Source organism: Epinephelus lanceolatus, chromosome 5, assembly GCF_041903045.1.
Source record: "Epinephelus lanceolatus isolate andai-2023 chromosome 5, ASM4190304v1, whole genome shotgun sequence".
Taxonomy (NCBI): domain Eukaryota; kingdom Metazoa; phylum Chordata; class Actinopteri; order Perciformes; family Serranidae; genus Epinephelus; species Epinephelus lanceolatus.
Genome location: NC_135738.1, coordinates 2,017,530 through 2,042,500, shown reverse-complemented (window position 1 = coordinate 2,042,500; position 24,971 = coordinate 2,017,530). Strand labels below are relative to the sequence as shown.

At 42.1% G+C, this 24,971-nt stretch overlaps 1 protein-coding gene across 7 annotated transcripts in view; it reads left to right on the top strand.

Annotated features, from left to right (window-relative positions):
* aass (aminoadipate-semialdehyde synthase) overlaps positions 1–24,971 on the top strand; it is a 44,295-nt gene that overhangs the window by 3,436 nt on the left and 15,888 nt on the right. For all 7 annotated transcript variants that reach the window (XM_078167593.1, XM_078167590.1, XM_078167589.1 and 4 more), the window contains 15 exons: positions 1–78; positions 985–1,161; positions 2,990–3,074; positions 5,164–5,231; positions 5,338–5,484; positions 8,379–8,457; positions 9,185–9,312; positions 10,906–11,054; positions 11,265–11,387; positions 12,947–13,058; positions 13,590–13,649; positions 15,401–15,468; positions 20,987–21,108; positions 23,100–23,229; positions 24,850–24,960. The exon at positions 1–78 is cut by the window's left edge. In XM_078167593.1, the coding sequence (XP_078023719.1) occupies positions 1–78; positions 985–1,161; positions 2,990–3,074; positions 5,164–5,231; positions 5,338–5,484; positions 8,379–8,457; positions 9,185–9,312; positions 10,906–11,054; positions 11,265–11,387; positions 12,947–13,058; positions 13,590–13,649; positions 15,401–15,468; positions 20,987–21,108; positions 23,100–23,229; positions 24,850–24,960 (1,637 nt within the window). The remainder of the gene's footprint in view (positions 79–984; positions 1,162–2,989; positions 3,075–5,163; positions 5,232–5,337; positions 5,485–8,378; positions 8,458–9,184; positions 9,313–10,905; positions 11,055–11,264; positions 11,388–12,946; positions 13,059–13,589; positions 13,650–15,400; positions 15,469–20,986; positions 21,109–23,099; positions 23,230–24,849; positions 24,961–24,971) is intronic.

Sequence of the window (24,971 nt, the reverse complement as noted above, 5' to 3'; positions counted from 1 at the left end):
CGACATGTTAAAGAGCTCACCAATGCAGGCGTCAAGGTTCTGGTCCAGCCATCCAACCGTAGATCGATCCACGAGAAGGTGAGCCACCGAACGATGTCTGAAGTTATATGTGTGGAGGCAGCCCGAGGAACGCGATGAAGAGCTCAAGGCGTCAACCTGGCCTCCTAATTCCCTAGATTCCATAGGTACCTCTGATCCACAGTGGGGCCTCCTTGGATCAGACTTGGCTGACCTGTGGCATCCACCACCAGGGCATTGGCGGCAGGTTCTTTGAGTCCTGTCTGCTGTGAGGTGGGATACCAGCACGTCCCACGTCAGATGGAAATCTGGGGAATTTGGAGGCCAGGTCACCGCTTTGAGCTCTTTGTCACGTTCCTCTGGTCATTCCTGAGCAGGTTTAGTGGTGTGACATGTTGCACTGTCCTGCCGCCATAGGACAGTGCTGTCACCATGAGGGAGGGGGGGTACTTGGTCTGTAACGGTGCATGTCAGGTGCCATCACATGAATGCCAGGACCAAAGGTTTCCCAGCAGAACACTGTAATGAGATGGTCGATGTTCTTCACTTCACCTGTCAGTGGATTTAATGATGTGGTTGATTGGACGTTATACATAACACTAATGCATGTATTTATTATTTATTTACACACGCATACACCTGTACTTATATTATAAATAATATACAAATCATGGCTGCCGGAGTTGAAGTGGTGGATTTCTGAAAAATAATTCAGACTTAATTAATTTTGCACAGTCTATTGGTTCATATAGAACTGAACCAATAGACTGTGACGTCTTAGCTCGTCTCTTGTGTTGCTGTAATGTGTAAATTTCCTGTCGCGGATCAATAAAAGCTTATCTTATCTCTCCTTTGGTTTATTGGATGTGTTAGTTACTACTGGGAGTAATGAAAGACTTCACACAGGTAATAAAGCTGTAAAAGAAATGTGAGTGCTTCGGCCAACAGGCTGTGCTTTGTTTTCAGTACTACGAGAGGGCCGGGGCCATCATCCAGGAGGACCTCTCGGAGGCGTCTCTGATAATCGGGGTGAAGAGGCCGCCGGAGGAGAAGGTCATTCCCAGGAAGACATACGCTTTCTTCTCCCACACCATCAAAGCTCAGGAGGCCAACATGGGTCTCCTGGAGGACCTGCTGAAGAAGGTGAGAGCGCTCAAAAGATGAAACACTTTCTGCAGTGGTCCTGACCCAGTACAGTTACACTCATGATATAAAGGTCTCTGTGTGCTAATGTTAGCAGTGAACTATTTTTGCAGTTAGTGTTGAAGAAACTGACTTTTGTAGCTGAATTTAGAAAACTGTTGCCAATTCTATGTTTGTGAAAATACAAAGTAAATGTGCTGTGTAGGATTCATTTTTAAAGGTTTACTTTCCAGTCTGTCACATGAGCTGTTGCACTGTGGGACACTTAGGGGCCGTACACATGCCGCGGTTTTTTGCGTCCTCAAATTAATTGTTTTCAATGTAGATGTGTGACAGGTGCACTCAAATGCCAGAGCGACGCCGTCATGTTTGTCGTCGACCAATGAAGATGAGTTTACATTAGGGCTGTCAAAATTGCTCAAAAATGACGTTCGAATATTCCTTCTAAAAATAACTCATAGGTTCGAACCATTCGAATATTTTTGTTTCCGCATTATGTCCACAAGAGGGTAAACTAATACAAGGAAACATACATGTATATGTATTAATACAAGGAAACATACGTGTATATGTATTAATACAAGGAAACATAACTACTTGTAGGTATTTCTATTTCAACATAAAGGTCTTTGAAAACATTTACATATCTACACATTAAAACACATAAAACAATTATCTATAACACTACGTTATAAACGACCGCGGACCTCTCGCTCGCCCCCCCTCTCTGACCCGTGGCCACACCGCCCGCGGAAGCGCAGCGAATAGCCTCGAAGCACCGGACCGTGACCGGCTCGCACCCTGCAGCGATTGTTTCGGCGTCTGGTCTATTTTCTGCGCGAGCCGCGAGCGAATGTGTCAAGCCGGGTGACGGAGACAACAGCTGGGAGCAGAACCGCTTGTCGACCAGCGTGGAGAAATGCGCGTCTGATGCCAACGCCTGCTCGCAAAGAGGACAGCTGCGGGGGTGTTTTTTTTTTTTCTTCACAATCGAATATCAATTTAGAATATTCGTTGACAGCCCTAGTTTACATATCACCTTGGGGTCGTCCTTCACCTTCTCAAAATGATCCCACACTTTGGATTTCCTGCCCGACATGTTATTAACTAGCCTGTGGAATAACCGCAGGTACCAGCCCTGGAAATTAACCTGACTCCTGTCTGACTGCCGAGCGTGGACACTTCCTGTGTCTGTCCTTCCAAAGTAAATTCACACATGGTCCAGTCATATAGGGTTGGATTTATTTTGACGAGTCGCAGCTCCTGATAGAGTTTCACGTTTCCCTTTTTTCCCCTTTTTCTGCTACTAAGCGACCACTGAAATCTTGCCGACTAATGACCTTTCTGGTCGACTAATGTTTGATCGACTGTTAGGGGAGCAGCCCTAGAGAGCAGTTTTATCTTCTGCACTGGAGCTGATGCTGCAGAATGTGATATATCAGGTATTTCAACATTCTTCTGTCGTCCTTGTTGTATCTGCAGCCGCATTCTCCTCTGCATGGTACAGCATGTCTCTACTTGCCTCTTCTTTTGCAGTTCACGTGCAAAGCGTTTGGTTGCTGATGAAAGGATTGAGCGAGTGTCTCATTTAAGATGATGTCACAGCAGTTTCATGCAGTGTTGATATGTTGATCAGCTAAGAATCATGCCTACACTTAGGGGGTGCCCGCCGCAGCTAAAATAAAACCAAATAGAGTGAAGGACCTGGTACCAACAGTGAGTTGAGCGTTGATCTGAACCGTGCAGTGGGAATGAGGCATCTGTGTGTTTGTCTTTCTGTCAACAAAACTCCTCAAAATCTGTAATGAAATGACTTTTGTCTCCTCAGGAGGTTCGTCTGATCGACTACGAGAAGATGGTCGATGCTAATGGCTTCCGGATTGTTGCGTTTGGTCAGTGGGCCGGTCTCGCAGGTATGAAAACCTCCTCAAAAACAAACAAATGACGGTTAGTTTATGCAATGTACCTCAGCTGGTTAGTGTTTTCTTTGGACTGTTGTGACAGCGTTTGGCAGCAGGACCTGTTGTGAAACTAATGAAACAGTGAAGATCAGTACCTGACTGTAACCAGTTCAACCAACAGAGACGTGTTCTCTGTTTAAACATTTCTGTTTGAATCATCTGGACCTTCACCATGTCATCAGTCAGAGCTGAAGCTGTTGAGTCAGACTTGTGTTAACACGGTGACGCTGATTCAAAATCAGTTCATCTCTGTGCTCTGATCTACTTTCACCTGTTTAAAGGGAAAGTAAATACAAATGTTCCCAAAAACATTTTGTCTGTGGTGCTAGAGCTCATAAAATGAACGAAATGGTCAACAACAGGGTCTTAACAGCCACCAGTTCCTGTATCTGGATATTTAATCTGGATCAGGAAACTCTATTAACTCATCTGAACACCAGAGTGATTCTGGATTATGCCGACCAGACTGCAGAGTGTCTCTGTGTGATTCTTACCAAAGTCCACACCCACACACCTCACCTCTGCTCTAACTGCAGCTGGTGTTTCAAAACATTGTGGCTTGTGGTTGCACCAACTGTGGGTGGCTCCACTTGGTGATTGGCTCCTGGTCCATGTGACCAACAGGTGTTAACAGAAGATTATTCTCAGGAACACAAACTTGATATCATTAACTGCTTCTTCTCAGTGTGTAACAGTTTGCTGCAGACCACCATGAGTTTTGTTAGATTAACGGTGCTTTCAGACCTAGAGTTGCTTGCTTTGGTTCAAGTGACGGACTAATTTTGTCACAGAGTTGCATAAATGCCTAGAGTTGGTTCAAGGATGCCCATGTATGCACACAAGGTGGGAGTGTACAGGTGACATAAAACATGTTTCTGTTTGTGGATTTATGTTGTTCTAGGGACAGCTGAGCCCCGTTTTCACCGAGCAGTCTGGATCAGTTCGGTTCATTTTTCTCTGTTTCCACTGTGAAAAGTTGTGGATGTTACTAATTGAACCGTTCCGTATCGTCCCCATCTTTGGTCCAAGTAACCACTGTTGATACTGTGGAGAGTTTTATTAGTAAACTGTAACTATAAAATGAAAGGATGTTTTGCTGCCTCTCACAGCAGCTGGAGTCTGAGAAAAAATAACTTCATTCACTGGGCCGACTGCCGGCAACTTTTAAGGTGGAACGTTAACTTGTAATGTTACTCAATGCATGAGTTGATGACGTGAATCCATCAGCACACCTTAAATTTCACTGTGACAACTTTGACCATCACTTTAGTTTTTATATGACACACACTTTTAGTGATGACTTTAAAAATATAGATTAATTTGGAGCGGATTATGTGAAGGTCATATATTCTAATCCTCACTTCCTGTGGGCTACAGCAACACTAAACCCCTGAGCTTGCCTGAGAAGGACTAAATGCACAAAGCTGCTATTTTTAAATATCCCATGGAGAGAGACTCTCACTGCAGCCTGTTCTATTTTGTTGTGAAAATGTGGGCGTGCAGCCTCGTTCTGTGGACGATAAACCAGGTGCAGACTTCCATCTGTGTCACCGCTGATGAGGAAATACAGCGACAGAGTACTGTTTGTGGTGGAAATGTTAGGGTCTAGGTACCATGTCTGAAGGGTTACTGTTGGTTCCAAAGGTACTGTACTGAAAGTGTTTGGTGGAAACAGGGCCCTAGTGGCAGCAATGCACAGAGAAACAGCAATGGGCTGCCAATCGATAGTGAAGAACAAGACTGCTTGTAGATGTTAATAAAACATGTTTCAAATTATTTGAAAAATGTCTTTGTAAAAGTTTTGTGGGGAAAGAGAGAGAATTAATATTGTTTGTTTGGTCTTAGAACACACAATGTGTTTTAAAGACTGTAGACATTTGTAGATAAGGAAATAGCCCAGGGCAGCGTAAATGTCACCGATCATAAACCTGTTCAACTTATTTTTGCATGAATCCAGGAACACTTTGATAAACGGGGCCTCAGGCAAAAGCAAGTAAATCATGTCAGAGTAATGTTTAATCAGAGTGAATCTTTGTTGTAGGAATGATTAACATCTTGCATGGGTTGGGGCTGCGCTTCCTGGCTCTCGGGCATCACACTCCCTTCATGGTAAGAAAACATTCCTCAGGAATTTCTAACCAAAAATATAGACTTTGTCCTCATAATGTGATTGTAATTCTTACCCTGTCACTTCCTGTCTCCCTGCTGTTCACAGCACATTGGCATGGCTCACAACTACAGGAACGTCAGCCAGGCCATCCAGGCAGTTAGGGATTGTGGGTATGAGATTTCCACGGGGCTCATGCCCAAATCTATCGGTCCAGTGACATTTTGTTTCACCGGCACGGGCAACGTCTCCAAGGTACAGCAAGGTTAAAGGGATAGTTCAGATTTTTTGAAGTGGGTTTGTTTGAGGTACTTATTCATAGTCAGTGTGTTACACACAGTAGATGTCTGTCAGTATGCTGCCAGTTTGAAGAAGCAGGCAGGAGTGCTGAAACAGAGGCAAAGCAATGCACTGCTGTGTCGCGTACTGAGTCTATTACACAGATGATCTTACACACACAGTGACTATTCCTGAGACAAGCAGTCTGTTGGCCATCAATACACATAACGATGGACAGAAGAACGAACAACAGACAGAGACCAGCTGGTGATGCTGCGGGCCGTCGTGGACCTCCACAACATCACTACCACCAGCAGAGAGCCAAGTACAGAGTGTGTACCAGGAGAAGGAAGCCCAGATGGAAAAGAAAATACATCAGATGGGCACTGACCTCCTGAAAATCCACGAGGACCAACAGGGTCTCCTTCTGACGCTGGCAGACGCACACACAGCGATGACCAGCAAAGATGCTGCTCTCCAGCAGAACGAGGAAGCCTGGCAGGCTAAATATGAGGCTCTGAGTGAGAAACTCACAATGGACATGGAAGAAAAAGACAAGAAATGGGAGACACAGGTGAATGAATTCACCATCAAGGTCTCTCTGATGGAAGAGCAAATCCATCAGAGAGACCTTGAGATCCTGCGTCTCACCGAGGACAACAACTGTCTCATTGAAAAACCCGCAGAGACAACGCAAGAGCTGACCTCTAGAGCTACTGAACTCCTCCAGAGCCAGACAGCCTGGGAGGAGAAACTCCAGACTCTGATGGACAACTTCTACAAAGAGGTTGAAGAAAGTCAACAGAGCTGGGAGTCACAGCAGACTCAATTAAGGGTCAAATTTGAGGCAGAAATCAGGCAGAGAGACGTTGAGATCCTCTGTCTCACCGAAGACATCGGTAGCCTCATTCAAAAGCTGTCTGAGACAGCAGAAGAGCTGAACGGTAAAAATGCCCAACTCCTCCAGAGCCAGATATCCTGGCAGGATAAGAACACCGCTCTGGAGAACATCACAAAGCACCTGGCTGAGAAACAGCAGAGCTGGGAAAGAGAGGTGGCACAGCTGATCGCCGACAAGGCAGAACTGGAGGACCTCTGCTTGTTTATTTAACAATAAGAGGAAACGCTTCTTGTTGTTTCCAAGGAGGTCTTCTGACGACAGAGAGACCCAGCTGCAACAACTGAAAACCAAAATGCAGCAGAAGGCAGCAAAAGCAAGAGGAGCTGAGAAGATGGAGGAAGAAATGGAGGTTGCTGATTGTTCCGCTCTGGCTGGGCATCAGTAGCTCCCATAGCTTCTTACATTTGTGTGGGGTTTTCTCCTGGTGCTCAGGTTCACCCGTCAGTGTCAGTCACATTTAAAAAAAAATGCTCTAGAAGGAAGAACAAACTAGAGCAGACGAGAAGGAGGAGGTAGAGGATGTGTGTAGATGTCTGTGTCTCAGTCATCCAGGTCATGGTACTCATAAGTGCTATATCGTAGGCAAATCCATTTGCCTACGATATAGCACTGACAGCTTCTGTAGATTATTATTATCTACTCAAGGGTTTTCTCCTGGTGCTCAGGTTTTCCCGTCAATTCCAATCACATTTGATTATACCATCATTGGTCATAATAAAATAACATCAAATTGGAGTTCAATGTTTCTGTGTCTTTGAATGAAAACAAACTGCATAAATACAGTGTTATGACATTATGGAAGGTAAAAGGTGTAAGAACTGGTATCTGTTGAAGTTATGGTTTAAACACCTCTGAAACTGATCAATGAAACTGATCGGTGTTTCAGAGAAGGTTTCATTCCCCTTGTGTTTTATTGTGCAGCACTTTGTAACTGTGTTTGGAAAGGTGCAATATCTATAGAGTTTATTATTACTATATTTCTAAGAAAAATGATGACTTTAAAAATGGACCTTTATCTAACTATAAGGGGCCGTACACATGCCGCGTCTTTAACCACCTGGAAAACACCAGGTCAGACGCTACTCTTGTATATCTATATATATACTTTTAATAGGTCATAGGATGTTGAAAAAAGTTAAGACAAATCTTCCTTATTTAAAGTAGGATGTCACATACGGTACATACAGTAATCGTGTGAAATCTGTCTCACTGGCTAAATAAACACACTGCTTTCTCCACTGTTAAGTGTACGCTATATTGAGAGTATTTTCACTGCTTTACCTTACTGTCAGATGGGGAAGCCCTAAACAGCTTCAGTTCTACAGTACATCTATGCTTTCTTCATGCCCACCAGACTCCATTGACAAAAACAGTAATTTTAGCTTGCTCGATACAGCAGCTGCTGGTCTACTGCTGCTGTGATCAGTTAGCTAGTTTGTGTTATTGTTTGACTTTGGTGAATCCAGACTAACCCTTTTAAACACTAAAGTCACACAATGACACAAACAAGCTAACTGATCATAGCAGCAGTCGACCAGCAGCTCCTGTGATCAGTGATTTTAAATCACTGTTTTTCTCAATGGAGTCTGGCTTGGAGGAGAGTGATATAACAGCTTCAGTTCCCCGTCGGAAATCACTGTCTGAAGTCCCTGTCTGATGGTAGAGTAAAGCAGAGAAAATACCATCAATATAGCGTACACTTCAACTGATACTGATTATTTTTGGTGGCTAAAATACCTTTAATTACTTACCCATCCACCATAGCACTTGGCTGAGCTTCTGTTTCAGTACTCCTGCCTGCTTCTTCAAGCTGGAGGCTCGCTGACCACCATCTACTGTAGGTAATACACTGACTCTGGATAAGTAGCTTATATAACCCCACTTCAAAAGATCGAAACTATCCATTTAAACCCAAAACAAAACACTCAGTGTTTTCAGAAATCCTCATTCTCCTCATTTCTTCCTGCAGGGAGCCCAAGACATCCTGAACGAGCTTCCTGTTGAATACGTTGAACCTCACGAGTTAAAGGAGGTCTCTCAAACAGGAGGTAGGAAACTCCTGTGTTTGTCTTTGTGCTTGTTTTAACGTGATGTGACGTGCGTCGTGTTCAACATACTGGTGGCTGATCACAGTGAGGGGTGGGACATTCAGTGTTCATTCACTGCATGCTGGGAGTTAATGGATGAGGCAACACAGCGAGTGCTGCAGAGCTGCAGAGGGACATTACATGTAAAAACATCGAAGGTCACATTTGTGTCCTGTATCATATCTTGTACAGATGTGTGTGTGTGTGATCTGCTTGCTGTGTAACTGTAGCAACCGCACAAGAAAATAACAAACAGGAAAATGATGCAGGAGCTGATTTCGCCTCTTCAGAGAACAAATGGATCAATTGACAAAACCATCAGCCTCAAAAATTGATTATCTGCAGCCATAACTAAGATGTTTATGATCTGAATAAAGTGAACTTTGTGAGTTTAGAGCAGACGAACAGCAGCTGCCTGTAGTGTGTGATAAATGTTGTTAGGTGGATCAGATGTAAGCAGGGGTGGAAAAAGTACTGAGACCCTTCAAGTAAAAACCCTGCTTTTGATTGCTCCTGATTCTCATCCCTGAGATGGACAGACCTGTAACGCCTCCCTGAGAGGAACACCTGACAAACAGGATGTGCTTGTTATTGAGTGTGCCTGTTATTAGGATCAGCGTGCATGTTGTATGATAGTGTAAGAAGTGCACACATGATCATTAACAGTATGCTGTTGTTTTCTTGTCAGATATGACCAAAGTCTACGCCACCGTCCTGAGCCGACATCACCACCTGGTGAGGAAGAGCGACGGCTTTTATGACCCCATGGAGTACGAGGACCACCCGGAACTTTACACCTCACACTTCAGGACCAGCGTGAGTCCACCAGCTTCTAACCCACCACCCCACCACCAGTTACAAAACTTCCACCTGCTCCTGTTAGTCACTGAGAGGCCTCGTCCTCTATTTCAGTCGTCAGCAGTAAACAGCTGCTGGTTGTGTTGGTGTTTCAGCAGGTGCCACGTGGCACCATTCACACAGCTGTGACTTTCATCACAGTCTGGCTCAGATGACCTTGCAGAGAATGAACCAATACATCTATCTGATCAATAATCCTTCACATAACAACATGGAGAATAGTCAGCAATGAAAAAATACTTTTATTATTTAATGATTTTTGTTGCAACTGACAATCATTTATGTTATCGAACAGTGTGCTGATTATTTTCTATGAATGATGAATCATTTGGTTTATAAAGTGGGTGGGTTTTGTTTCTATGACAACAGTTTCTTGACATGAACTTTGTAGCTAACATAACACTACATTAAGAGTGCTTTCACACCTGTTTGGTCCAGTTCAGTCAAACTCAAGTTCATTTGCCCCCTCAGTGCGGTTCGTTTGTGCAGGTGTGAACACAGCAATCACAGACTGAGACCTTCTTGAAGAGGTGGTCTCAGTCAGGTTCCAAAGGAACTCTGGTGCGGTTGGTTTGTGGTGAGAAGGTGTTCCGACCTGGATGTGAAGCAACTGCAGTCACATGACACATTGTTTGGGTTAAACATGAGCATGTTACAGTCCTGGAGGATTATTAATGTGCACCTCCTCCTGTACTGCCTTAATATGCACATTCAGCACATCCAATGCATCAAAACATTGTTTTCTAGTTGGAGCCGCGCCTCGTTTACAAACTGTATGGTTTGACTAAAATGAACAATGACAGCAATATAGTCCACGATGAGCAGCGCTAAAATCAACCTGCGTAGTTGTCCCTCCATTGTGACATTAGAAAGTGTCACATTTATCTTGCAAGTGTACTCTTCTTCAACGTTTGCTTTACTTCCTGGATTTTTCCCACATGGAAATTCTGACCAATCAAGAGCAGCTTTCTCACACAAGGCATTTGATCTGGTCCTCTTGTAAATGCTGCCGTGAGAACACCAACCAACTCTAGGCAATTATACAACTTTGGAACAACATGAGTCCCTGATTCAGACCAAAAACTGATGTATATCATGTGAAACTATAAAATATATATTTTAATACTGTTAAACTAGTGTGTTCACATTTTATTTTTTTTCACAAATTCTAATACTGTCATGCAAAAGCGTTGAACTGCTCCTGACTCCTCGGTGGTCCTTGGGTTTGAGAGACTTGTGTTGCACTGACAACACCTGGCCAATGGGTGGCAGTGTGCAGCATGACGCACGAGGTTCCACTACAGTGACTTAAGTGCAACTCCAGCATCAAAACCCATGCATGTACAAGAAAATGGCTTTTAAATAGCTGCTCACTGCAGCGACCACTATACGTGAAAGGGTTAGAAGCGGTCAGAGCAGGTGCAGAAAAAAAAAACTGAGCGCTCTGAAAAAAAACATGGGGTGCTGTGCTTTTCCCTCGGTGGCTGCATGCAGCTGCATATGCTCTCTGTCTGCACTGGACACCCTTAAAAATGTTTCATCTAACCACAGGTGGCGCCCTACACAACCTGTCTGATCAACGGTATCTACTGGGCCCCCCAAACCCCCCGACTCCTCAGACGACTGGACGCCCAGAGGCTGATCAGACCGCTCAAGGGCTCGCCTGAAGCCACAGAGGGATCACCAGGGCTGCCTCACAAGTAAGAACATCACAGCCTCACAGGGAGAGACGTTCAGACACAGAGGATGTACCTGACACACCGACAGCTGAGTGTCGTAGTGAATGGATAGAAGTGCAGTCTGGTAGCTGCTGTATCTCTACAGAGGTCAAAGGTCACATTCTTATCTTCAGTCATGTTTACAGAGTGTAAGTTCAACCTGTTGCTGTGACCTCTTCTCTCTCTCTCCAGACTACTGGCCATCTGTGACATATCTGCCGACACCGGAGGCTCCATAGAGTTCATGACCGAGTGCACCACCATCGACAAGCCTTTCTGCATGTACGACGCTGACCAGCACATAGATCACAACAGGTAGAGTGCTAACAGTCCTGACCTGTGTCTCCTCACCAGCATCACCTGTTTGTCTCAGTGTTTCTTCTGTTTAAGACTTTCACTTTCACTCAGCTGATCTGCAGTCAGACATGAGAGGCTTCAGGTTATTATTGTTTCAGTTTGTAACACATTTAATATCTGTGAACTTAAATTATTGCTGCAGAAACTCTCTCTTCAGGCTGTGAGATGTGTTAGGGTTTAATTTATTGTTTAATAGTTTCAGATGTTGGTCTGAATTATTTTTATTTGTGGGTTTTAAACTTTTCCCAGGCTGCATTTAAGATATTACTTTTTGAAGATCTGTTATGCTATTTAAAACATTTTTTCTCTAACTTAGTGTTTTTGGCCAGGTCATGCTTTATTTTATTATTTCAGCGAGGCTTTCCTGGTTAAATTAGATTTTTTCTGACACTGTTTTTATGCCTCCACTGTCCTCCTGGGCTCCACTTAGTTGACATCAAGAGGAGTTACTCCAAATGTTGCGCAATAATAGTAGGGCTAATGGGCATGTAGCTACTTCCATGTTTCACATGATACGTCATGTTTGTAGTCGACCAATGAAGATGAGTTTACATATCACCTTGGGTTCGTCCTTCACCTTCTCAAAATGATCCCACACTTTGGATTTCCTGCCCGACATGTTATTAACTAGCCTGTGGAATAACCGCAGGTACCAGCCCTGGAGATTAGGGGCTGTCGACATGCCGTGTCTCCTGGAAAACATGAGGTCAGGCGCTGGGCGCTACTCTTGTGTCTTTTCTGTGCCAGCTTTCAAGAGCGCAGCAGCAGGTTGTGTCTGAGGTTGCTAAGCAACCTCAACAAGCATCATATAGCCTATTTACCTGAAATCCCGAGAGCAGAGCTGATCTTCTTCCAGGAGCTGTTTATAAGTGTGTAGACCTATCGTCTGTGGGACAGATGTAAAGCTCTGGGCAGCCCTGCACTAACATGATCAACTTTTCTGTGTTTATCAGACTGAATATTTACAGAAGAAGGGAAAGATAATCTGTCGGCTGTGATCGGTTTGTAACCTGACTCCTGTCTGACTGCTGAGCGTGGCCACTTCCTGTGTCTGTCCTTTCAAATTAAATTCCCACATGGTCCAGTCATATAGGTTTTGATTTATTTTGACATTTTGACAAGGTGCAGCTTCTGATACAGTTTGACTTTTATTTTGTTTTTTGTTTTTTTCTGAGACTAAGCGACCAATAAAATCTTGCTGACTAATGACCTTTCTGGTCAACTAACATTTGGTCAGCTATCAGGGGGCAGCCCTAGGAACATGAAATCACCTTTTGTTTTTTCATATGAAAAAATGCTGAACACTGCCCAACTCTTCTTCTGTGGTGGTGATGAAGTTGAAAATTCAGCTCTAAAAAAACTGTTGGCAAAAATATGTAACTGATTTAATGATTATGATCTTTATGCTATCATTAGCTGGGTGTAATGATTGACACTCTGTCTTTATTGCAGTCTTAGGGTAAACATGTGCTAATCATACTATATGTAATAAATATTAATGCTTGTGGTCCTGACAGTGTGGAGGGAAACGGGATCCTCATGTGCTCCATCGACAACCTTCCTGCTCAGCTCCCCATCGGAGCCACAGAGTACTTTGGAGACCGACTCTTCCCCTACATCTGGGAGATGGTAAGACGTCTGGGAAAGTTAAGGAGAGGTCAGTAGAGCTGCCCGTTTCTGCTTCTGTCTGGCTTCTGGTTGAGTTTGCTGTGGGAGAGCGCTGCAGCAGGTTTCATGTGGTAAACTGGGTAAATAAAAAACCCGACAGACAGGACTTGTCTTTTTGCCGGTTTCTGTTTTTTTAATTTTATTTTGAAATGTAGAAAAGTAACACACACAAAGGGCTGTGGTGAGGTGCTGATCACTGGATGTGGACTAGACAGTAGAAAAAGACGTCGACCCTGTGGCTCTGGATTCAGATGAGGTTTCAACAATCAGGCCTTCTTTAAGATCCACCATCATAGTAAGCCAGTGATCCGGTATAAAGGCCACACCTTAGTTACACATCTTATGATGATTAGGGGGTACATTACAGCAAAAGTCATAGTCTGTATTCAGTCCATGAGGTGACGGGTTTCTCACACGGTGGAAGCAGCAGTGTAACATCCAAATTCCTTCCTCTTTTAATTGGTAATGAATTTAGTGTTTTGTCACCATCAGCTGCCTTCAGACGCCACCAGACCGCTGGATGAAGAGGACTTTAGCCCGCAAGTCAGAGACGTAAGTCACGTCACATTAATAGTAGAGAAGTGTTTCACTGTATTTGCCACAGACGCATGTTGCTGCTGTTCTGAAATCTTCTATTTCTTCAGGCCTGAAAGTCTGAACGAAGGTTTTTGATTTTTGTTACGTTGTTTACGTTGATCTCACTTAGTCTTGATATGTCATCGCAGTAAGAACTCTACGTGAGGTAACTTCTGTCCAGACTGTGGCAGAATCTGTTTTTTTCATATCTTCCTGAAATTTCATTGGGGTCTACTGTACATGACGGTATTAGTGTGCTAGTGTGCGGTACCACCTACCCACACCCACCCCATCCCCCCGGTGCAGGGACTTTGCCATGTTTCACAAGCTTCCCTAACTTTTTCAGTCTAATGAATAAACTCCGTCAACCAGGGTTGGAAATGAACATTTTTGTCCACCTGCCACTGTGGCTGGTTTCCAGATTACCATTGTTTTATTGGCTGCTGAGTGAAGAAAATCCAGCAGCCACTTACATATTTTACCAGCATTTGACTGTTGCCAACCCTGCTGTCTACTCACAAAATGTCTAGACAGGTAGAGTGCTCCAGGGATGATATTTTCTTGTGGGCTGACGCAGCATTAGCGTCACCCTGGTTCCCTCATCAAAAAGCCAGTGTGATTCTTCCATTGGATTTTGGATTATTGCAGAAAATAAGGTCTGTGGTAAACAGAAGTTTATGATATGTAGATGTTTTGTTCAGCTAGAGGCCTTAATGCTTTTGCCATGGGTAAAAAGCTAACATTATAAATGAGCAACACCATGATGATATTCTGTAGTTTCATTTAGACACTTAGCAATCGCCTTTTTTAAGACACATAGATGCTTCAAAATTCACATGTGGGGTATCTACCGACATATTTCATGTCGTAGAACAAAACGTAAAAGTCTCTTAGGCTGCTTTCACACCTGCCCTGTTTGGTTTGGTTCGGTCAAACTCAAGTTCATTTGCCCCCTCAGTGCAGTTCGTTTGGGCAGGTGTGAACACATCAATCACACTCAGGTGTGAACACACCAAAATAACCGGACTGAGACCTTCTTGAAGAGGTGGTCTCAGTCCGGTTCCAAAGGAACTCTGGTGCGGTTGGTTTGTGGTGAGAAGGTGTTCCGACCTGGATGTGAAGCAACTGCAGTCACATGACACATTGTTTGGGTTAAACATGAGCATGTTACAGTCCTGGAGGATTATTAATGTGCACCTCCTCCTGTACTGCCTTAATATGCACATTCAGCACATCCAATGCATCAAAACATTGTTTTCTAGTTGGAGCCGCGCCTCGTTTTCAAACTGTATGCTTTGACTAAAATGAACAATGACAGCAATATAGTCCACGATGAGCAGCGCTAAGCATCTTGGTTAGTCTTGTTATAGGTTTAGTTAGTTAGTTAGTCCACTGTTTCAACAATCACCAACTCAGGTTTACAGTCCTGTGACGTTATCCCTGCCACTAGCAGCCAGTCGTCGTGCCATTGTGATGCATGAATGATAAAACAGACATTTGAAATGTATTCAGTGTTTAATTCTTTGAAGATAGATTTTGGGTGGAGCATGATTTTGAATAAGAATGTATTTTTTAGTAACAAAAGGCCAAGGTCTCCATAACCTTATTTACATACCATCTTTATTTATATATTTACATATTTGACAAGACCTATATTATTTTAGTGCAAATGATTGAAAATGAAGAATCATTTTATAACATCTGACGTCATCTCTTTGTTCCTGAAGGCTATAATCACCTCAAACGGAGTCCTCACCCCAAAGTTTGAATACATTCAAAAGCTTCGAGAAACAAGGTAAGACTTATTTCACACTGACACTGTGAGTGTATTGTACAGTATGTCTGTTAAATGCTGTATTTGGTGCACGCTGTATGCTTTTGAAATTAAGCTTTCGTTGTTTCTCATGTGAATTATTCATAAAAATGTCAAAACTTTGGCACATGCCTGCTCCATCTATGAGTTAATGCGACCAATGTATGGATGAAATGTGTAAAGATTGCGAGACAGGTAACGTTTAAAATCTGTTTCTCGTGTTCTAACGTAGCTCACCTGTACTGTAGTGTTTAATCATTACTGTTGGTAGCAGCTTCCTAAAAGCTAAGTGATATAGACCCTTTTAGGGTCGACGTCACAATGACGTCGGTTTGTTAGCTGGAGGCAAAACAGGACTCTCCCCCACAGGGCTGTAGGCTCCATAGGAGTGTTAAAATGTGTTTGTCTTGTTGTGTTATTGGGAGCCAGAATAGAAGGAGTCATGGCTCAAAACCAGCCGCCACTGCCCGTCAACAAAAACAAAGACAACTATGGTTAAATGTGATAAGACCAAAGGACTGGACGGAGGCCATCATCAAAAATGCTCACATGTGCAGCGCACACTTCATATCAGGTTAGGGAAAAAGTATTTCCTGTTGTAGGGATGAATAAGGTTATGTGTATTAAGGGTTATCATGTCCACCTCATCAGAAACTGGGGAGGGATTAAGAGGAAGATTGGATTTCTCTGCAACGCTAACTTTTTAGCACATTAGCTAACGTTAGCTTCCATAGCAAAACAAACAAGTGTGGTCCTCCTTTGTAAGATTGGCTTCCTGTGACATCATCCATCCACTGAGTGAGAGCATACGGGTCGGCCAGTCTGGTCCCGTTGGTCAGTGTTTACTTATTCAAGTAACACTGGCGGTCCCGGAGAGTGAGTGACCTGACATGGTGCGTTGGTAAATTCAGTCTGACGCTCTACACTAAAATGAGAGCCCTGTTGGTGGAAGAAACGCAGCGTTATATTTCTACATGAATGAACCAACGGTTAAGTTAATCACACATTCATTCCACTCGGCGCTCTGCTGCTCCGTCTCCACAGACAGAGTGTCCAGAGTGCGCTCTGCCACTCTGAGAGTGCGCTGCTCTGGATAACCCAACGCTACATTCTGAAAGCTCTGGTCCAGTTTGTGCCATAGTGCTCTCCAGCACTGGGAATGAGTATCTCCCAATCCACCACTCACATCATCTTCCTCCATTGTCTAAAACAAGCCAAAAAAAATCGCAAGCTAGCGCTAGCTAATGTCTGTTGAGAATTGTTTTGCCTCCAGCTAAGCCCTGCCCACTAGAAAACATAATACTCTTTACTAACAGTAAAAGGGTCTGTTTGTGCTTTGTAGTCTCCTGTTTTTCTGTTTCCCCTCTTTAACTCACCCTCTTTAGCGTTGCAGTTTGTGATGATTTAGTGACCTCCAGCCAGCCAGCAGCTCTGTGAGCTGGACTCGTAGCGACTAACAGTCACCCTGTCGTTGTTCCTGCACAGTGCTGCCCTCTGGTGTCTGCTCTGCCCTCCTGCCTCTGCATTAACACCTTGCATGGCTAGCGTGCTAATAAGCCGCAGCTGCTAGCCGACGTCAGATGCTGGACCCTTGGGTATCGAGGGGTAGAAACAACTTTTCTTCTCACTTTATATAAAAACCGCCGTCACCCACTCTGTCCCATCAGTCTGTCTTGTCTCGTCTAGTTTTATTAGATTTAAATTTCAGCAGAGTCAGATGAGAAGATGAATATCAGGTTAATTTCTGTGCATTCAGTGCAGAGGTTGATGTATGGTATGTTTAGCCTAGCTTAGCACAGAGACTTGAAACTGCTGGCCTCTCTCCATTAACAGAGAAATAAATCCATCTTCCCACAATTCTAAAACCATCCTGTGCCTTGAGCTAGCTTTATATCTCTGAGGAGGACTACAGTGTGTCCACATGAACAGTGTCAACAAACCGGTTGGCAAAGAGGCCGCAAAGTCACCATACAATCTAATTCAACTAATTATTGTCATAATTGTGTCTGCAAAGCGTGCACCACAGGAAACCATCCTCAAATCTGTTGCCAACCTGGTGACTTTGCTAGATTTAGCAGCTCAGTTAGCTAGCTAGTCAGTTGCTCTCAAGGAGACTGTTTTATTGTTTTAATTATCTGTATCCAGATGGCTGTTGTTCTTGCTGGTGCTGCCAGTTTCTTGCTTTTTAGTTTTGGTGGAGCTAGGCTAGCAGTTTCCCTAGTTTTTGTGCTAATGTAGACTAAACTTGTAGTCAACCTGACTCTGTACTGGACGCACAGCGATGAAATTGATCTCCACGTCTGTCTTTGTATAAGACCGAAAACAAATTATTCATCGGCATGTTTTTATCATTTACTTGCAAATCTGTAAAATCTTCATCAGCATCTGTTTCTTATTCATTTTTATCTTTTTAATCTGCTTTGATTATTTTATGAATTAGTTATACATTTCTTTTACCTCGCTGCTTATCTGTAGCTTCAGTCAGCTCAATAAACACTTTAATGAGCCCGTCAGATTTATTCTAACCACATAACCCTGATGTTTACACTTACGATGTTTGTTTCCTCAGATTATAAACATTCAGGCTCAGGTCAGATTTGCTCTTCAGGGTCTCTGTAAACAGATTTCTCTTCTTGAGACTCAAGTGTCAACAGACAAACAGAAGAGTTGTGTTTGCTCATATTTAGGCCACCTCTGAGACCTGATGAGTTTCTTTCCTAATTGATCTTAAGTATCATTTTTTCCAGACAAGCCATGCAGCTAAATCTTAATCCTTCTCACTGAGTTTGGCTCCTTAAGATATGTAAAGTGAGGGAGAAATCCTCCTGAGGGAACGTCTCTCTTTTCTTTTTTAATTAAGAGGATAAGGCTCGGCGGCGGGCGGACCGCCGGTCGGACGTCCAGCCAGTCCTGCTGCGACTTGTGTGTATGTGTGCAGTGTCCCATCCAATTAGACCAAAGCTAACGAGTCCTGGGCTCTGACTCCTGGGGGGTTTGAGGCAGTTGGTGGTGGGATATTAATGCCACAGGTCACTCAGGCTGATGCCTCCATTATGGTGTTATTGTTGTTATGGTGTAAAGATAATCCAGCATGCAAAATCACAGACTTTTTAACTGACTCCAGTTGTTTGGAGACGACCTCTCAGTTTAATTAAAAGGCCCGAGAGCTTCTTGGTGCAGCGGAGTCACGTGGCTTCTTTCTCTCTACGGGGCTCGGTGCAAAACAGTTTGTTGACAGTGTAAAAAAACCTGAAACAGATTCTAAACTTCTTATTCTGTTTATTACATTTAATCCTCACTTTGTTCAGTTCAGAGAATATTTGTAGAAAACATTACAAACTTTTTTCTTCCTAAAGTTTGGATTGTTAATTAGAAAAAGTGCAGAAAAACAGTAAAAATAGTTTTAGTATTTAATTGAATAATAATGATAATTATTATTGTAGTATTACTTTGAGGTTACCAGTATTTTTATTCTTAACTGTTTGAAATAAATTGATAAATAAATACCAGCCTGCTATTACTGAAATTAATATCATTATTTTTACCAGGAACTTTATAGTTTTTGTTAATGTTTAATGTAATATAAATTACTAACAGCTATATTTTTAACAATATAAGTAATAATATAAATATTTTTTAAAAAATTACTTGAATTCATAGAACACATAAAAAAAACATTTGTTGTTTGTTTGTTGTTCAAGACAAATTTCCTCTCTGAGGACAATAAAGTTATTCTGATTCTGATTCTGATTTCCCACATATATATACATTTTTAAAAAAAATCACATATAACCTAATGGTATCCCATGCGAAACGTTTGGGTTAGGGATGTTACATGTAGTTTTCTGAATTTATTTTAAAAAAAAAAAAAAAAAAAAAAAAAACAGGGAAAAGAACTTTACACATTTACTCCTTTTTTATCATGAATTATTACTAACAGGTATATTTTTAACAAAATATTGATATTTTTAATATTAGTAATACTTACCATGAATTTTTAACACAAGAAAATACATTTCACATGTAAAAAAAAAAAAAAAAAGAATCATAAAGCCAAATGATATGTAAGACATCACATGTGAAACACATTATGAGATATATACATTAATATACAGGCACATTTGGTTTTAAGATGTTACAGGTGTAAAAACTTTAATTTCACATATTTTTTTGTTTTCTGTAACTGTAATACCAACCCTGACAGTGATACATAGTTGTCTGAATTTATTTTAAAAAAAAAGACAATCAGGAAATCGCTACACATTTTACTCTATTTTTTATTTTTAATTAATTATTTAATGTATTTATTTTTCAGGCGATCCCCTCCCATCTCTGCTCACCCTTCCGTTCCTCTCATCTGGGTTCAGGCCACAACCTCATCAGTCACACTGATACTGTTTGATCAAAAAACTTTGACGTTGTGATTCTGAGATATATGAAATAAAAAAAAAAACAATTAGCTAGTTATTCAAAAACAAAGGCTTATGTATTAAATTGAAATCCAACATTTATAGCACTTGTTTCAGTAAAATCACCTGTAATTTCACTGATTCTTTCAAGAAAACTTTCAAAGTTTTATCAAACTTTAAAGCTGCAAATATTCAAAAAGTATCAAAGACAAATTGATGTCAGTTTTTCTAATAAGAGTAATTTTAAGCTGTGATTTAAACGTCCAGTGTGCAGGTTTTAGGAGGATATATTAATAGGAATGGAATATAATATAATAAGTTGGTTTTCTTAAGTGTATGATCACCTGAAAATAAGAATTGTGTTTTTGTTACCTTAGAATGAGCCCTCATCTGCGGAGGTCACCATGTTGCACCGCCATGTTTCGGACAAACCAAACACTGGCTCTAGATAGGGACGTTTGCATTTTTGCGTCGGCCATCGTAGTTAGTAGCCTCTCTGTGATGAGCGCCTGAACACACAGTTTGCTGCTTAATTCAGTGTTCACAGTTTGTTTCTGAGAGGTAATCCAGCTCCTGGTAAAAACCTGCCACTAAATCTCCCTGAATCTTACACACTGGACCTTTAATAATGTTTAAACAAAACAGGTGAATATGCTTTTTTTAGTACAATGTGTTTATTTTCTTTTTCTCTGTTGTGCAGCGTATTGTACCGTCCTATATATACCACCTGCTATATTTTTTTTCCCTTATATTTGCACCTCCACGTAGGTGCTGTGCCAGACACCACTTTGTCCATGACATTACTTCACTGAAATTAAAGAACATAAATACTGTATATTTATTTTAATCTAAAGTTGTACATTCAGAAAAAGTGGCAGGAGAAACTTTCCGTTGAATGTAGCAGCCCCACAATAATGCAGTGTTGATAGCTTTTCTGTCAAAGACCAAAATGTGTGAAGAGCCAAAGTGGAGTGGATCATTTTCTTTTTATTTCTGCTCAGTCACAAGGACGGTAACACTTATGGGTGAAACATATCTTGATTAAAATCTCTGTATCGGAAAGAAAATTTGATTTGTCTAACGCTCTTCAGGGAGAAGGCTCAGATCCTGAAGGAGAGCGGGATGAAGCGTGTTCTGCTGCTGGGTTCAGGATACGTCTCCGGACCTGTGGTTGAGTATCTGACTCGCGATGAGAGGACCCAGGTCACTGTTGGTGAGTCTGTCTTACAAACTCTGAGTAGCTATAAAAGTGATGTGTCATTTGAAATAGGTCACAGCATAGTTTTAGTTTGAATGCCCACTTTGCATCAACAAGTTTGCATTAGAAAATGAAACTGGCTTTTACTTGTACTTTATTATTTTTGTGCCTCCGTGCCAGCAACAGCCGTTGCCAGAGGCTTTGTTTTCTGGTTGCCTGTACTTATTTATACGTACGTCGCATTACTGTAAACGTTATGTCTCAATCTTGAGAGAAGTTTTCAAAATGGAGACAAATGTACAGTTGGACTTCAGGATGCACTGATTAGATTTTGATGGTCAAGGGTGAATGTCACTGTGACATCAGCTCTCTCATTCTTGTGACTGTGATATCTCAAGAACACCTCAAAGGAATTTATTGAAATTTGGCACAAACGTCAGTAATAAACTCAGTAGGATTTGGTGGTGATTAGTCAAAGGTCAAGTCAAGGTCACTGTAACCTTTCTTGTCTTTGTAATCATCAGTGTGTTGTTCTGTAATTAACAATGAAGCCTCACATGGCTGCCAGCAGGACTTCAGTACATACTAGTCTCCTTTTCATTACATAAAATGTAATTTATTAACCCTATGGGCCCGAACGACGCATAGTGCGTCCAAATTCACACCTGTTCTTCTCTGTTGATTTTCTCCGCGACCGTTCGTCCTAGCGAGAAGCCACGCATATCACGTGAAACAGCTTTCCGACAAGACCAAGCACTTGTCGGTAGTCCAATGTTTTCACAGCGAAATAAAAGATAAATTTACACTAAAATTATGTATAACAGCTTTCATACAGCTTTGTTTGCACACACATTACTGTTGGATGGATTACTCGCGAACGCAGGGTCGCACAGAAATGCCACGCATATCACATGAAAGTGCAGGAGCAGAGCTTTCCAGTGATACTTTCCAGTGATGTACTGTCATCCCATCACACTATAAATACAGATCAATTGTCTACAAAATAAAAACCTGACGAATTCCTTTACAATCCATTATACAGATCTTGTTATCAGTCACTTCATATAGTGAGGAATATCGTATCTTACCACGTCTTAGGCTTGCGTGTGTTTCTCCCTGTCTATCCACATTTGTAGTCCGGCTTTCAAGATGCAAATATCTCCATATTGTCCAGTTGACCATCAAACTTTGTATGACAAGACCAGCGCACTTCACCTTTGCGCACCCAGACAACTGTAGCCTAATTATGCATGCATGACAGGGCCGTAGTCACCATATACATTGAGGGGGACATGTGCCCCCCCACCAATGCCCAAAATGCCCCCCAGTATATAACTGAAACTGAAAAACAAATATTATCTTAGAGGACATCATTGCACTTGGTTGACTATTTTTCTATGATCTTAGATGTAAATATTTCATGTTTCTTTCAGATAAAACACATTTTTGACTTGTGAATGAGTCAATGGAATTTCTTGCAATAATGATAAAATGCTGGCAATCATGTCCGCCTGGCACAAACCACATGTTTTGGACGACTGTGAAGTGACAGAATGTCCCAGCATCATGGTTCTTATATTGCCAGATTCCAGAGAGTCTCCCCTCTTCATATATGGCAGAATATGTCTACTTCCAACTTGCTATGCTGAGATACATGTAAAAATGTAAGAATTTAGTCACACGGATTTGTTTTTTTCATTGATATAAAAATTAATATAAAATACAGGCACATAGAAGGACATGAAATGATGGCAAATCTGGTTAGCCCAGATTGTCCTGAAAAAAACAAGATATAGCATGTGTATGTAGCCTTTATAATGACTGTGATATGAGCTTAGAAGTAAAGGCAGTAAAAAATACCCCAAAAACGCCTAGGGCCTATAGGGTTGTAATCATAACTGCAGGCAGCCCATATATCCAATTGTTTATCCCAGAGGAAACTTCTTCTGAACCCTGTGTTGTACGACCCTCACACTGACTGTGTTCACTGTGGTTTCTTTTCTCAGCGTCGATGCTGCTGAAGCAGGCAGAGGAGCTGGCAGCCAAATATCCCAACACCATCCCCGTCATGCTGGACGCTGGCAGCCAGGAAGGACACCTGGACTCCCTGGTCAAAGATCATGACTTAGTCATCAGGTACAGCACATCCTGCAGTCAGGCTGTGAAATAGAACGTTTTGTTCGAGGCAGGCAGACACACAAACTGATGAAACATGTGGGGGTCGTTTCTTTTACTAGTAAACCTGAAATCTTTGACAGCATTGTCACATGTCCTTTTATTTTTTCAGGGTCTCTAAAGTCGACTTTAAATGGACCCAATTATTTTTGGGTGATTAACACTGAGCGCTAGACTGAATCACAATGGTTATTCACAATAACTCGTGTCATGTACAGAAAATCTGAGCAAACGATGCTTCGGTTGAATTATTTTTAGCCACCTAAGAAAAGGTGGCCAAAAAGATCAACCTCAGTTTAAGTGTTCACTACATTTACAATATTTCATAGCCTCCAATCTCTTTTTGATAAAAACAGTAACTTCACTTCACAGAACACTGGAGTTGCTTGTCTACCCCAACTTTTATCAGCGGTTAGTGTGTAAAGTGGAGCAGATATTCAAATAAAGCGCACTCTTACACTGAACTCCACTTTAACGTGGCTAAAATACGAAAAACAACAGATAGGTTGGCCCACTGTGTATTACTATATATCTTTAAATGTTAAAATTACAAATGAAAATGACGACAGAAATCAACAAGTGTGCCGATATTGTGTGTCTCCCCAATTGTATTTAAATGCCAGCTGGAAGTGACTGTTTTGTTCGTGTGATGTCACAGTGATTCGGCCTATTCACCTTTTTCTTTACCTCAACTACGGTACCTTCGTATTTAGTGTTTCTGTGTTCTTACTTGAGATTGAGACCGGAGGTGTGATTACTTTTGTTAGTGTTGCCAGCTTTATCCTTTATCATCCTTTACGTGACAAGAAGCTGTTTTTTAAAGCTTTAAATGGTTACACTATCACCTTAAAAACTACTATAACTTATTAACAGTCCCAGTATGTGGTTAGTTTATGCAAACAACGGCTATTTGAAAATTTGCGGCAACATTTTCGGAGCTGCTGGCTGTGTGAGACCAGCCAATCAGCATAATGTCCCAAAAACAGGTCAGTAGTGGTTGTGTTATTACTCTCACTGCCGGCAATTTTGAAGTTAATACAGATGGTGATGATGATGGTGATGATGTTGATGGTCTGTAGCTAGTTGCTGTAACTGAGGTGAAGGCAGGCTGAGCTAAAGGAAGTGAGGTGGCTAGCTGTGCTTTGTGGTACGGTTTGGCAGCAGGCTAACAGGTGAGCTACAGTGAACTGTGTGGGGACTGTAACAGTAGTGTATAACATTACTCCTTAAAACCCCAGATTTCTAGGGCAAAGAATCATGATTCCATACACGACATGGAAAAATTAGTGCCTGGCGATTGGATAGTTAGCTCAACCCTTTTGACAGTTAGCCTCCAAGTGATGAAATTCATGTATAGAAAAAACTGAGTTCTGGTCCTCAGTAAACTGAAGTTAAAATCCAACAGCCCTCACAGCCAATGAAAGTTGGTGTTTGCATACTCTTATTTCTTTATGGGCTGCTATGAAGCCTCCACATCAGCCCTGTGAGGCATCTCATGCTCAGCTTGTCAGGCTATTTTCACCAGTGTGATAAATTCATCGGCCGTCTGTCCTGACCTCACCTCCTCCCTCTGCTCCTCAGCATGCTGCCGTACTCGCTTCACCCGCTCATCGCCAAACACTGCATCAAGAGGAAGGTCAACATGGTGACAGCGAGCTACCTGAGTCCTGCCATGAAGGAGCTGCAGAGCAGGTGAGCTGCAC